General features: G+C 43.4%; 1 protein-coding gene across 4 annotated transcripts in view; it reads left to right on the forward strand.

Moving 5' to 3' along the window:
* The window catches only part of PTBP2 (polypyrimidine tract binding protein 2), a 101,143-nt gene that overhangs the window by 38,724 nt on the left and 46,477 nt on the right, over window positions 1–15,942 (forward strand). For all 4 annotated transcript variants that reach the window (XM_070941188.1, XM_070941189.1, XM_070941190.1 and 1 more), the window contains exon 4: window positions 15,726–15,898. In XM_070941188.1, coding sequence (XP_070797289.1) covers window positions 15,726–15,898 — 173 coding nt within the window. The remainder of the gene's footprint in view (window positions 1–15,725; window positions 15,899–15,942) is intronic.

A 15,942-nucleotide genomic window follows, 5' to 3' on the forward strand; every position in this document is an offset into this window, starting at 1 on the left:
GTAAGAGAAATGGGAGGGGAAGTATCACCTCTGTCTCAGTCCCAATAAAATGAATTTCTCCTTAAAACAACAAGTTTTATCAGTTATCGCTAATAGAGTGTAACATAATCTAGGGCACGGTTGACAACTCAATCGCGTCACGTGATGTATCATGAAGTATTGTGATGTTTTTTGTCTTTGTGGAGCTGGAGTGGGTGTGTCCTGCGAGTGACGCAACTGGCCTGCGTGTCGCCAGTTTGACAGGCCTGATCTAGGGCATTGATTCTGAGGTTCTTATCCATATTTGATCCTTTTTTGTTGATTAAATTTATGTGCCACCCATCTCACTATTGAGTGATTCTGGGCATCTTACACCATAAAAACAAGAATATAAAAACATTAAAATGTCAGAAACATTAAAATTTACAGAATCTGTGTAAAACTAGGAACCAGTACATGTACAGGATGGAAGAGGGATTTTCTTTCTTAGTCCACTAGCCATCTTTACAGTGGGCAGTTCCCATCAGGGTCCCAAGCTGATCAGTGAAGCCAGATTTTGAGGCCGTTTCAGAAGGCCAAAAGGATGAGGACAGATCTCGCCTCCAGCAGCATGATGTTCCAAAGGGCGGGAGGCACAGAAGAAAAGGGCAACCAAAGTTTCTTGACTGGATCTGCAGGATGACCTTTTTGCTGGAGTGAGTGAGGGGGGCCAATCTCATTGGGTTGAGAAATTCCTCAGGTAGCCTGATCCTATGTCATGAAGGTCTTTAAAGGTGATAACCAACATCTTGAATTGAACCTGGAAGCAAACTGGCCACCAATGCACCAATGTTGTATGGCCATCCCAGGTGCCTCTAGAACTGTCTGCACAGTTGCCTTCCAAGTATTCTTAAAGAGTAACACTATGTTGAGTGCATTGCAGTTGTCCAAATCCAACATGATCAGGGCATGAGTGCAGGACCTCACAATCCAGGAAATTGTGCAACTGGTACACAAGACAAAGGCTGTCTTTGAACACAAGTTCTAGCTAGGAGAACTCCCAAGTTGCGCACAGGGTCTATCTGGGCCAGTGCAATCCCATCAGGACTAAATACATTAAACTCCTAGATCTTTGAGGCTTCACACACTCAATCATAGTTCACTGATTGTGCCCCATCCAGACCTTCAGGCACCATGAAAGCAAGACTTGGATCAATCAGCGTTGGAGATGCAAAGTTGAGTATCATCAGTATACTGTCTTTTTTTGCTATCTTCCTGCATTAAGACTAGTCAGATTTTGTATAAGTTACATATGTAAAGATGGAATCCTACCAAGGAGCATGTCAATCCAAAAAGTTCAAACATTTTTAAAATAAATATTAGGTTATATTTCATATAAAATCATATTTAGGAAATGTAAGCTTTTATGGATTAGAAGCAGATCTTCTCCTTTTATAACAAACTCAACATGAGAAAAAGATTTGGAATGAGTTTGTAACAGTTTATAACAGTGTAGTAACAGTTCTTGAGCGAGGGGATTGTATAGCTTCAATGTTTATATCTTTTTTGAATCATATATACCCTGTTTTCCTGAAAATAAGTCCTATCCCAAAAATAAGCCATACTTAAGATCCTGTGCAGCCAGCCGGCTGCACATTCCGTTTGGTTGTTTGCTGCGTCGCAGGCGGGAGGGTGGAGGCTTGCTTATGACTGCCACGGAGCAGCAGGCCGAGCAGTATGCTGGTGCCACCAGTGTAAGATCAGGCAAATGTCAGGACATGGATGGCCTGGCTGGGGGAGCCCTGAGGCAAGCTGATGTGATGACCCGGGGCACGGCACAGAGATAACACAGGCAGCTGGCAGTTCAAATCGACACTTTATTGCTCCAAATTTTCCCAAACGCTCCCATGATTCTGATAAGTCCCAGAGCAAATTGATGACAAACCTCCACAAACACCTCAAGCAGCCTCTGGCTGCAAATAGTCCAGCCCAGCACTGTGTACACAAGGCTGCACAGCAATAAATCTAGCAGGGCTAATCAAGGAGTTCAGGAAGCAAAGGATCCAGTTAATTAGGTCAGAAAGCCAGAAAGAATGCAAGGGCTCTTAGAAAGTTCAAATGTCAGCACTTAACACTTCAAGAACTCAGCATTTGTTCTCAACAAATTCCTCTCCCACAGCATCTCCTTAAGTCTCATTCCCCAGGTGTGCCTTGTGAAGATGGCCGGGTCACTCTTCTCCCGAGTAGCCTGCTCAGTCTGCGCTGTTCTCGCCTTCTCTCCACACTCTGTGCTCTCGGATCAGGAGGGAATGGTCCTTGCTCCTCGCCTGAGCTCTGTCTCTCATGTTCATTCTACCCCTGTTCCTCCCTGTCTACAAGCTTTCTAATCCTGAAAGGCCCTGGCCTGACTAACCCTGCCCTTCCCCATTTTCTTCCAATGGGCCAATGAAGCCGCCCCCTCAATCTCTGTTGGCTTAGGCTCCAGCTCGTCTTCTCCCATAGATTCAGGCTCTGACGGGCATGACAGCTGGTGAGGGGAGTGCGGGGCAGCTCCACCCTCCTCATCTCATGGCCGCGGGATCAGTGTGTCGCTCAGTTTCCTGCTCTGTTGTGGCTGCAAACAGAATAAGTGGGCTGGCAGCCATGCGGGGTCCTTCTGGATTGGATTGGTGGAGCTGTGGTGGCGAGGCGAGGCAAGTGTTGGGGCATGGGTGACCTGGCTGCAGGGGCCCTGAGGTATACCAGTGCAGAATTAGTTCCAACCCCTGCCTTGCGGCGGTGGCAACACTGGTATACCACGCAGCCTCCTGCCCTGCCGCGAGCAAGCAGAAGAATTGGGCCTCCTGTACATGGGGGGAAAATAAGACACCCCCTGAAAATAAGCCCTAGTGCTTATTTTGGTGTCCAAAAGAAATTAAGACCCGGTCTTATTTTGGGGAAAACATAGGTAAGAAAGAAGAAGCTGTACGTCAGTTTCTAATGGATGAAATGGTTTGGCCTGTAGACCTGTAGAATGCAATGGAATTTTCTGTGCAAGTGTTTTTTAAAAGTAACCTGGTACAATCAATAAGAACAGAAATTTATTTTTATTAAATAGAAAGTAAAAACCAATAAGTTTATAAACCTGAGTTCATCCTTTATAAGGGAAGATAAATCCTGAAGGTGTTGCCTTGCTTGTGCTCTTTGCTAACCTGGAAATTTGGAAAAAAGAAAGAAACAGAGCAGGACTCTGGTGACTGTTTTTGTTCAGGTATCCTGTTTCAGAGTAGTTTGCAGACACTCATTCTGAATTTTAGTTATTTTATTCCTGTGATACCAAGTTAAATTAGCACATGGTCATAAATATATCAGCTCAGGGATTCAGAAGACATACTGGGGTTTTTTTTAATTATTATTTTTTGAGAGCTACAACACTTAACACTTTTGTCATTTGGATTGATACTTTTTTTTGGACTGGAAGAGATCATTGAAAATAAGCTCTTCTGCTTGATCCAGTTTCATATAATATATATTTTTCCCCAATGCAGATTTAAAAGCAGGAGCCTCTCCTGATTGTGCACTAAATGCACTAAATGAAACAAATCTTTCTTCCCATTTTTGAACATAAGTCACATAATGTAGAAAACCAAAAAGTGACATATATCAAACCATGCTGCAAAACTTATATAATCATACTACTTCAGAGAAAGAATATTTTGCAATATATCCATTACTTTAAAGGTGTGTAGCAGATCAGACCATAGGCTTATCAAGTTCATAGGCTTATCAAGTCTAACATTCTGTTTCCTGCTGTGGTCAGTAAGATAACACTGGGTGGTCCACAAAACATGGAAGTAATAGCTATTTTTCCTCCTCAGTTTAAATTTATGGGCATGCTGCTTTCTAGAGATAGCTTGCATGCAGCCATGAAGATTGATACTGTAAATGATGATACTTAATCATTACCCATTTGTTTTATTTCTTTTAAAATGTGATTAATTCTAAGGTGTGGCACAAATTTTAAAACCAGGTTATGGACAGGATTCTGGTTTTTATGGCATTATGATTATTTAACTTCAGCAATCAGATTATTTTTGAGAAACATGCATACACACAGTGGTTGTCTATAGCATGTCAATTTTTTGTCCCGTTTTCTAATCAAAATACTTATTTCTTGTTGGCTTTTCTGTTTAGAATCACCAATATCAGTTTCTAACAACTATTGTTTTATTATAGATTTATAACAATTTTGTAATACTCATTAAGATAATTATGGGTTGTTTACAATAAAATATTGTCATAAAACATCCCACTAAAATAACCATCATTTTCCATAAAAACTATGGTTGAAATAATTAAATATTACCCAATGACAATAGCTGACTGTTAATGCTGTTTTGAAAAGGTTTTCCATACAGGTGATCCAGAATTCTGCTATAGTTAATGATATGATTAATTGTCACCAGCTCTGAGGAGACCCAGCATGGCTTACTCTTCCCATCTAGTGTGTCCAGACAAGGGGACTAGGCAGAAGTTGAGAGATGGCCTTTTCAAGGGAAAGCACACCGCTGTCTTTTTCATAGCAGTGTCATCACACTTTTCTTCAGAGAAATGTTAATCCTATCCTAAATCTAGCAAAATCTAGCGGGTCCCATCTCCTAGGGAGATACACCTGGTGGGACCCAGAAGAAGGGCCTTCTTCGTAGTGGCTCCCTCTCTCTGGAACATCATTCCCCCAGAGATTAGAATGGCCCCCACTCTTTTCCATAAGGCGCTGAAGACCTGGTCCTGTCAGTGGGCTTGGGGAACCCAGAGCAGGATGGAGCCAATTAAATGGCTCGTGTGAACTGCTATTGCTGGGGTGGGAGGCGATTTTATTATATGATATTATTTGATTCTTTTTTATTAGTTTTATTGTTTTATATGAGGTTTTATATTCTGCAAGGTCCTAGGAATGGCCAAGAATGGGTTGAATCGTCTGTTTCCTGTTGAGATCGAGCTGTCTGTTTCTTTTAGCCACGCCTCCTGCCTCCACTTTCCTGCCCCAGTTTTGGCTCGGCCTTAACCTGAACGAGACATTTCAAAGCATCCCTAGTCACTTCTGATCTTCACGATCGTGAGCTTTATAAACAATTTTCTCCTTTTCTATTTTTCTATTTCTGCCTTCCTTTAAGGATTAGAGGCGGCGGTTGGCTTTTAAAGCTGCTGCTTTAAGGACTTTACAGTCCTTGAGGGTCCATTTTCCTTGCTGGAGCGAGAGGGAGTCCCTGCCTAGTTTTGGCTAGGCATACTCAGTGGCAGTGGCCTCGAGAGGCGTGGTCCCTACTCAGCAGTTGCTGGGCATACCTAAGAGCCACAGCCTCAGTGGAGGCCATTGGAGTCCCTGTTTAGTCTCGGCTAGGCACACTCAGAATTCCCTGCTAGCCTGATTGGCTTTAAGTCCTTGCCTGGTCTCGGCTAGGTATATTGATTGCAGTGAAGGCTATTGGAGTCCTGCTTAGTCTCGGCTAAGCATACTCAGAATTCCCTGCTAGCCTGATTGGCTTTAAGTCCCTGCCTGGTCTCGGCTAGGTATACTGATTGCAGGAGGTTTTGGGCTACAGGAGTCTGCAAACAGTTTGTAACGGCTGCATTTTTCAAATTGCAAAATGGAGGGAAGAGCTACTGGGCATAGAGCCAAGAAGCAAGGTTCCAGTAATTCGAATCTGGCAACTAATGTTGCAATGCTTTCAGAGGTCACTCCCTTAACTGGGGCCCAAGGGAAGCAAAAATTCCAAAGCTTCTGAAAAAGATGCCAGCAGAAGATATAAGGCTCTGGAAAAACAATTTCACAGAGCAGAGAAGGATCAATCCCAACACGCCCATGCTAGGGCTGAACAGGGTACTTCTTGCCTAGCTTCTTCCTCTTCTTCCTCTGAGAGATTGCTGACTAATCAGCCTGTAATTGCTCTACCCTTGTCACCAGAGGGTGCAAGTGAGGCTTCCTTTAACTTGTCTCCTAACACTAATGATTCTCTTGTACGAGATTCTGTTTTCTGCCCAGCTTCTGCGGCTGCTCCCATTGCTGCTGCTACTGCTGCTGCTGCAACTCAACATTCAACTCCTCGAAGAGAAGTGTCAGCCACCTTCACACCGGCTGCAGCTGGTTTGAGACAAGGTGAGACCTGTACTTCTGATTTACCTGCTGATCTCAAATTGCTCATTGCGCAAACTGTTTCTCAGGCAATTGTGGATAAATTGAGCAGTATTCCCAGGCCTGTAGCCCCTCCAGTTGAGGCTCTCACCAGTCTTCCCCATGGAGAGCATTTGGCAAGAGACCTGTCTTACAGGCAGGAGTCCCAATCGCAGGATGAATCTTCTGATGAGGGATGAGGTTAGACCCCTCTCTCAGCTCACCAGGACCCACAAATCCCAGTGACCTCCTTTTCTCCAAGCCGGCCACTGCACAGGAGGATGTTCCGGCTCCACAGTTGTTCATTGATGTGGTGCAACAACAGTGGGCACTACCAGCATCCTTCCCAACACCAGGCGGTCTTGACTGTCGGTTTTACCAGCTGGCACCAGCATTGGAAAACCAACTGCTTTTTGCCCATGGTAGATTCTCCAGTGGCATCTCTTGTCTCCCCCCTCATTGGTATCTGGCGATATAGCGGAGGGGCTGAAACCAGAGGATAAAAAAGTGGAATTGACATTGCGCAAGGTGCACCAGTCCTCAGCTTGGGTGATTAAGGCCGCATCTGCAGCCTCATTTTTTAATCGCACTTCGTTACTGTGGTTCCAGCAGATGCAACAGAGGGTTCCATCCAGTAGGACTTGAATAAATTGATTGCAGCAACACAATTTTCTGCAGATGCAACATTAGCTGCAAGTATGCTTCTCAATCTTTGGCCTCCTCCATCACATCAAGGAGGATGCTCTGGCTCCACAATTGGCAGGCGGATGCCAAGTCCAAATAGCGGTTGGCCTCGGCCCCTTATACAGTGGGCTCCCTCTTCGGGGAGGCTATGGAGCCGGTATTACTTGAGAATAAGGACAAGAGGAAGGTCCTGCCATCCTCCCTTAAGAAGGGCGAGAGGCACACGGCTCCTTATTATCGCAGGTCTTCATATCGGCCTGATTCCAGCTCTTCTTTCCAACAGTCTCAACGACCTTTTCCTCAATGTTCTGACCGCCAAACAGATAGGACAGGGTTTCGCACCCAGCCTAGGCAGACCCTCCAGAGCAAACGGCCCTTTCGAGGGGCAGGAAGTTGCGCCTTTCATAGACCACGATGACTACATGCCAAGCGCACGCATTGGCGGCCGATTGGCTCTTTTTGCGTCCCAATGGGAGATGATCACAAACGACCTCTGGGTCCTCAATACAGTGAGGCTCAGCCTCAGCTTGGACTTCCTCTCCCTTCCTCCGAATCACTTTGTCAGCTGTTCGGTATCCTGAAGCAGCGAAAAAGAAATTCTCCTGGAAGCCACCATCCAGCATTTACTGGAAATTCAGGCAATCAAGGCAGTTCGGGAGAACCAGAGGGGTCGGGGGTTTTACTCCACCCTGTTTATGGTCCCAAAGTCTTCGGGGGGATGGAGAGCAATTCTAAATCTAAAAAAATTAAATTTGTATCTGGTCTCCCTAACCACCATCCTAGAGGGAATTCGGGAAGGTGACTTCCTGGCATCGATCAACCTTACGGAGGCTTACCTCCATGTGCCAATCCTACCCGGCACATCGTCAGTATCTCTGCTTCTGCTTCAAGCAGTCTCACTACCAATACAGCGCCTTGCCCTTTGGACTAGCATTGGCGCCCCAGGCCTTCACCAAGGTTCTGGCAGCATTAGCGGCTTATCTATGATCAATTCTTATTCGTCTACAATGCTGTTTGGACAACATTCTTGTGCAAGTGTCCTTCGAGGAAACCAGAAGGCATTGCAGACAACAATCACCGTTTTACGACAGCATGGATTCTCCGTGAACTTTCCAAAGAGTCAGCTGGTTCCGGCCATGAGACTCTTACACTTGGGGATGGAAATCGACACCAGGCTGGGATGGGTCTTCCTTTCCCAGGACCGCAAAGACAACCTGTCATCCCTGCTCAGACAGATAAGAGCAGAGCATCGGGTCCCCATTGTCCTATTAGCACAACTGTTGGGGATGCTTATGTCATGCATCTCGATAGTGCCTTGGCCTCAGCTGCACACAAGAACCCTTCACTGGTTCCTGCTCCCATACCAACGGGCAGGCAACAGCAGCTCTCAGACCAAAGTATGTGTTCCCCCAGAGGTGTTGCTCTCCCTCAAGTGGTGGATGTCTCCAGTGCTGGACAAGGGCTGTCTCTTCCGGGAGCCTAGTCGCATCACGATAACATCAGATGCTAGCCTCTTCAGGGCCACATGGCTCAGGGCTGCTGGACCCCAGCGGACCTGATCCACAACATCAATTGGCTGGAGCTTCGGGCGGCACACCTTGCCCTTCGCCACTTCAAGACCTTAGTACAGGGCCAACATGTTCTCATTCTTATGGACAACGTCACGGCCAAGGCACACATAAACTGTCAAGGAGGCACTCATTCCAGGAGCCTCATGACGGAAGCGGAGCTCCTGGAGAGGTGGGCGGAAAAGCATTTACTTTCCTTCAACGCACAGCATATCATGGGGGCGGCAAACATTCAGGCGGATTGCCTCAGCCGCTCCACAATAGACAACGCAGAATGGTAGTTACACCCCACGCTCTTCTTGGAACTGACAATCAGATTCGGTCAGCCAGTAGTAGACCTGTTTGCCTCCCAAGAAAATGCTCAGCTTCCCAGGTATTTCACCAGGTTCCCGTCACAAGGGGCGGAGGGGACCAATGCCTTATGCAGCCCTTGGCCAAGCGGCCTACTTTATGCCTTTCCAGCTCTGCAGCGCTGTCCACGGTCTTGCGGTGTGAGACTGTGGACATCATTGTCCACGGTCCCAATGGGCCCAAGAGGACATAATTGGCCCATGAACCTATTCTTAGGCAATCTATTAAGGGAGCTGCAAACCTCCGACCTCCGGTGGTCCATTGCTACCCCGCATGGGATTTATCTCGAGTTCTTCAGGCCCTTACATCGGCCCCGTTCGAACCTTTGCATACTGTGAGTGTTGTGACCCCGACTCCCAAGCCTGTTCTAACAGAGGAAGAGGACTCAGAAGGTGATGGGGAGGAACTGATAAGGTCTCCCTCTCCATGACCCTCCTCTCTGGCAATGCCTCAGGTTCCATCCGAAGGCCAAGAGGAACAGCCTGGGATATGCCAGGAGGAAAGCATATTGGAACCACAACAGATAGGGAGCGAGGATGATGAATCCTGGCTTGATCCCAGGCAGCGTCGGAGGGAGAAGCGTGCGCAGCAACGAAGAGGCATGGGAGGGCTAGCGATTGAGCTGAGTCACTGAGCCACACCCCACAAGGAATAAAAGTGGGTGTGATTGCTCTTCAGGCTTTGTGACGGTCAAAGTTAAAAACCTGAGAGTCACATCGCGTTACCTGAAATCTGGCTCATGCATATTCGGATTCGACCTTGGCAAACTATTGCTTCGTGGATTACTTTTTGCTACTGAACTGGACTGAGGATAAACTCTCTTGCTTACTGTGAGTGAAAACTGACTTGGCAGGCATTTTGCAGTTTACTGCCAAAACTCTTATCTGCAAGGGTTTCTAGTCTGATTGATTAATAAAATCTTGGCAAGCGTGCCTGGTTCTGTGTTTGCCTGTGTGGGGAAGGGTGACAGAACAGTGAGCTTGCACCTCTTAACATTTAAGGTGGCGTTTTTGGTGGCTATCACCTCCGTCAGGCGCATTTCCGAACTGGCTGCTCTTTCAGTACGTCAGGATTTGTGTATTTTCCATCCTAATAGGGTTGTGCTCTGGATGGATCCATCATTCATCCCTAAGATGAACTCTTAAGTTCCATAGGGCTCAGGAGCTCATCTTGCCTGATTTCTGCCCAGAACCTTCCCATGTCCTGGAGCGACGATGGCACACCTTAGATGTTAGGAGGTTTATATTAAGAGAACATCACAGTCACACCGGACGGAAGCTCTTTTTGGTTTCAAGGTGACCCCATCTACCATAGGCCGTTGTCTGCGGGCTTGCATTGCAATGGCCTATCAGGTTCAAGCCTTAACACCCCCTAAGGGGATTATGGCCCATTCCACCTGTAGTGCTGCCACATGTGCATCATGGGCTATGCAGGCCTCTATTGAGGACATCTGCAGAGTTGCCACGTGGGCTTCCCCTTCACCCTTTATTCATCATTATAAGATTGATGTCTTTGCCTCAGCTGAGGCATTGTTTGGACGAAGGGTGTTACAATGTGTTCATGGGGAGGCTTCAGGCTCTGGCCAAGCAGCTTTCCACCCATGAATAGGGGGAAGCTTTGGTAAGTCCCATTCTTGGTCACTCCTGGGACCTTGCAGGCGTTGGTCTTACCATGATACGCCCTTTCTCTGCGTCATCCCAGGAGTGGCCAAGCCCCACCCTGCTTCGCTTGGCCTGTGATCTGGGAACTAATGCATAGATGGTTTGAGTTGTCTTTACAGCTAAGTCCTCGCCGAAACTGGGGCAGGAAAGTGGAGGCAGGAGGCGTGGCTAAAAGAAACAGACAGCTCGGTCTCAACAGGAAACAGGCGATTCAACACATTCTTGGCCACTCCTGGGACGATGCAGAGAAAGGGCGTATCATGGTAAGACCAACACCCATTCTGTAAGCTGTCTTAAGTCACCATGTGCTAATATATATATTTGCACATTTATTTATTTATTTATTTATTTATTTATTTATTTATTTATTTATTTATTTATTTATTTATTTTATTAAACTTGTATGCCGCCCTCTCTCCCCAAGGACTCAGGGCGGCTCACAACGATAAAAAACACACAAAATTCAGTATTCAAATATAAAAACCAATACAATCCCCTTTAAAAACCCCTTCAGTCCAATCTGGCCAGGCCAAATAGCCATGTTTTGAGGTCACAGCGGAAAGAGCAAAGGTCAGGGGCCATCCGGAGCTCCAGGGGGAGCTGATTCCACAGAGTAGGCGCGCCCACAGAGAAGGCCCGCTCCCTGGGAGTTGCCAGCCGACACTGTTATATTTATACACATTTATATTCTCAATATAAATTCAATCAATCTATAAATAAAATATGTTGTGTTTATCAATGCTATGTAGGCTTAAACCTGCCTTTTAAATCTTATGCCAGTCTTGGCAGCTTTCCATTCTCTTTATCTCCTATAGCTTCCCTGCAAAGCATGGGGTTGCTCAAGATCTGTGACAGGGAGGAGCCTCACAGGAATAATTTTATCCAGTGCTCCAGTTGTCTCTTTATAGCAGAGACTGATAAAGTACAGGATGAGACTACCCACCAAATTGTCAGGAAATTGCCTGAATGCCTTCAGAAAACCATCAGCATTTATTTGCTGCCTAGAATGCATCCTGACCAAAAACGATCTGACAATAGCAAAGGATAGAAACATGTCAAAGTCCTCCATATGTAGATCCCATCTCATTTACTCTGAAATAGAAACTAAATCCAGTCCTTGCCTGTCTTCAGGAGTTATAGTCGAGTTTACCAACACCGGCCCATGGTTACAAGTAAGTCTGTGTAGAAATTAAAGAAGAGGATCTTCATGAACCATTCCCAGAGTGAGGGGGAAGAAATGTGACTCAACCCAAAAACAATCTGAGGAGAGGAAGAAATAGCTCAGATTGATACTTTTTTAATTTGCCATGAGTATTGGTGTAGGTGTGTAAAGCATAAACAGGCTTGCAAGATTCTTTTTCTATAACTAGTATAAAAATACTAGTTATAGAAAAAGAATCCTGCAAGCCTGATTATGCTTTACACACCTACACCAATACTCATGGCAAATGAAATAACCTTCATTTGACACACTTTCATAGTCTGGTATACATAATGGGGTTGATAGACCATAAAATTGCAAACCAACCCAAAGCCAATTCTTAAGCATTGAGATTAAAATTCACCAGAACCAGAAGTCTAGCAGATGGCATGTAATAGAATGTGAGAATGATCTTGAGAGATTAGGAAAAGAGCCATAACCAGGGGAACAGTGAGATAAGAGAAAGCTTAGCTAGCAGAAGAAATATAACCATGGCAAATAATCTCAGAAGGACCCTTTAGACCAGCGGTTCTCAACCTGGGGGTCGCGAGCCCTTTGGGGGTCAAACGGCCGTTTCACAGGAGTCGCCAAAGCCCTCTCTGCCCCCCCACGCCTTCACTCACCCTCACTCTTTGCTCTGTTGGATCGCCGGCCGTTCACTTACCCCGCCCACTCCCAATCTATTGCTGCCTCCTGAGTCCCAGTTGATGGCTAGAAGGAAAAAACCTGTTTAAATTCTTGCCGCGGGGCTTCAAAGGGCCGCCCTACAGCTGATCAGTGTTAAAAGAAAACAAATGAGTAGACCGGTGCCTGCAAAAATAGAAAAAACAGCCCTTTTCAGCTTCAGGATAGGTTAATTAGCACAAGTTGATTAGATCAGCCTCGACTCTCAACTGATTTGCTCTAAGCTGTTTTGCGGAGGGCTCTGCTGCTAGCTGCAAAAAAATCTCAAGCAGATTTTTTCCCCCCTAGCTATGCTGAAAAAACGAAACTGAAAGTAAAGCAGGGTCTTTGCTGCAACGTGACAAAATGAGGCAGAGAGATTTTTTTTTTCCTCACCAAAAAAAGATAGGTGCAAAACTGCAAACAATGGGAAATTTAGGGCAAAAAAGGAGGTTCAAGATTTTAAAACACAAAAGAAAAAAAGCTGTATTTAACTAGGGAATTGTAATAATTGAGATACTATTAATTGTATATTATGTTGAAAGCAGAAATGGTTAAGTTGTGGTTTGGAGGAATATATGGGGGAAATTATTTGGTTTATTATTATTGGTAAATATAATTAATTAATTTGTAAGAAATTGGATTGTATGGAAATAATTGGAATATTCATGTTCATATTGATTAATATACAAAAAAAGATAGTTATATAACTAATTGATTTATATTAAAATGTTGAATTTGTATTAAACAACTGTATTACATAATTACATAATTAACCAATGTGAGGATGGATATAAAAATAGATGACAATGGGAAGGGGTATAATATAGAATAGAAGGGAAAAATTGAATTTGATTAAAATTAGAGATGAGGGTGAAGGGTAATATTGGTGTTTTAAAAAAATAGATGAGGAATAAATATGGCAAAAAGGAAATATAGAAATTGTAAATTTAATTGAAATGACTAAACACTGTTTAAATTTGTGAACCGCCCAAATACTCTGTTCAAAGAAAATACATTGTATGTTTGTATGTGTGTTTCTAATTATTGCTATTTATTCATACTTGTTCTCTTTTATTCTTTAAAGTTTAACAATTCATTCTTTATCTTAATATCTTCATATTTGTTTGGGGTTGGTTTTCTTCCCTTTCATCTTTTTTATTGTACAGCAATCTTTCTCCTCAAACCTACCACCTCTCTCTTTTCTTTCCTTCTTACTTTCTCTTCCCCACCTCTTCTCCCTACTTCCTCTTCCTTTCTCTTTCTCCTCCTCTCTTCCTCCCTCTCTTACCCTCACTCCTACTCTAATTTCCCTTCCCTTCCTTCATCCCTCTCTATTGCTGTATCCTTTTATGCATATGGACTACTCAGAGGGCTGAAAAAGTTATTTTTGACTGGTCCTCGCACTTTTGACCAGTCCTCGCACTTACGACTGTCCTCACATTTTATGTTTTTGCCCTATCTTGTCACCATGGTGAATAGAAGCAGTTGTGAAATGAGTGACACGGTTGTTAAGAATGTTACAATGGACATAAATGATGACCAGTCATAAGTGCGAAGACCAGTCAAAAGTGCGAGGACCTGTCAGAAATGACTTTTTTCAGCCCTCTGAGTAGTCCCTATACACATAGCCATGGCCACCCAGTCACATGACCAGCTAGCCACGCCCACCCAGTCACATGACCTCCAAGCCACGCCCACAAAATAAGCCATGCCCACAGAACCGGTAGTAAAAAAATTTAGAACCCACCCCTGGTTGGGGGTCACCACAACATGAGGAACTGTATTAAAGGGTCGCGGCATTAGGAAGGTTGAGAACCACTGCTTTAGGCCCTTACAGAAACTAGAGACTGTAACAGCAATGGGGGAGAAATTTATTTTGAGACTTGGCAAGATTCTGATAATGTAACCTTATAAAAGAGTAGAATGTATTCATCTGGGTATGGTTCTTGTCTGGACTATCTCACAAGATTGAACTCACAATTCAAAAATGTGGTCCACGATCTTCTGCAGATCATTTTGTACACCAGCTTTAACTCATGTTTATCTTTACAATCCATTTTCTCATACATACACATCCAATTATTTCCAAAGTAGCATTGTTGGTTATTTCCCAAATTCTTATAACCTCCTGTCCTTCCTATCTGTAGCATTGTGACTTGTACAAGATCTGAAACTTGGTTGGACAAATCTTGAGATCCTGAAATCAAATAAATAAAAATTGCTCTCTGGATTGAACACTAAACTATCATCAGTAATTTGGTCATTTAGGTACAAGGCTGGAGCAATGGTTTAGAAGGGATCTGCACTGTGAGTCTGTTTTTTTAGTGGTCTACTGAATCCCCCCCCCCCGACTTTCCTATGCCCAACATTGCTAAATATGGTCATTACTGTCCGGACCCAGTATCATTTTTCAGCACTCTGGCATCCCATTTGGCATCTGATAGCTTTTTATCCTATACGTTTAGTGGCAGTATGCATAGTACATTTGCAAACCCTTTTAAGTCCAACCTATGCCATAATCAGTCTGCATCCACAATTCCATGGACATTCATTACATCCTAATTATGATCATGTTCTCTTTCTTAGTACATAAATCAAATAATCTCTTGAAAGTATGTTTTTTAATCTTGAGCAAAGTTCTTAAACATCTGGCACAATCTAAGTGTCTGACTAAAACAACTGGTGTAATATGTTAGTTCTGTTGAGAAAGAAATAAGATTTTCATGGATTTAAATTGTGTTTCCTGACTAAGTTTATATATTTTTATATTTTGTAAGTGTTTCATGGCTGAATTGTTCCAGATTTTTCAAATTAAAATAGAACACAAATTTCACATTTATAGCCCAAGTGCTTTCCTCTATTTAATTAGTAGAATAGGCCAATAAATGGTAGTGACTCATGCAAAAACTCAGTAGGAGCTTTTATTTTTTTAAAAATGAAATTGTGTTGTGTGGAGTTTGGGCTGAGATGATCTAAATCACACTCCAAACAGGGATGGAGTATAACTTCATATTCTGTGGAGCAGTGAATGCTGATTATAAGAAAACATTCATAGCTGTAAATTATAAAGAAATCCTACAGGCAGCATTTCCTACTAATGGGATGGGTAGATAATTTTGAGAGGTATACACTACGTTCATGACACATCAATATGACTTAACAAATGAGAATTGTTTGATAATCCAAATACAAAAAATAATTCACTCATTATAAACTGATTTTTGCTTTAGATAATTAGTTATAGAAACTATGCAAGTATGTCTTCCCTTTTTCTGTATGCTGTCATGCTAGAGTTTTCTAATCTGTTTTGGTCTGCTTGGTAATTTATTAGATGTAGTTTTTATTATCTTTTTAAACATTTAATTGAAAGATTTCAAATTCATTTTTCATATACTAATTTGAAAACCTGTGTGTATACTAAGTGTATTTTTCTCTGAATTTATAATAAATTTTAGATATGAAATTAATTCAAAAATGTTTTACAGCCAATGGTAACGACAACAAGAAATTCAAGGGTGAAGATAAAATGGATGGAGCTCCTTCTCGTGTTCTTCATATCAGGAAATTACCAGGAGAAGTGACAGAAACAGAAGTTATTGCTTTGGGTTTACCTTTTGGTAAGGTAACCAACATTCTCATGCTGAAAGGAAAAAATCAGGTATTTTCTCTTTTTGTCTTATTTTTTCAATATACAAAGTTTTT

This window comes from Pituophis catenifer, unplaced genomic scaffold, assembly GCF_029215685.1.
Source record: "Pituophis catenifer annectens isolate HBS135680 unplaced genomic scaffold, rPitCat1.0.hap2 SCAF_3, whole genome shotgun sequence".
NCBI lineage: Eukaryota > Metazoa > Chordata > Lepidosauria > Squamata > Colubridae > Pituophis > Pituophis catenifer.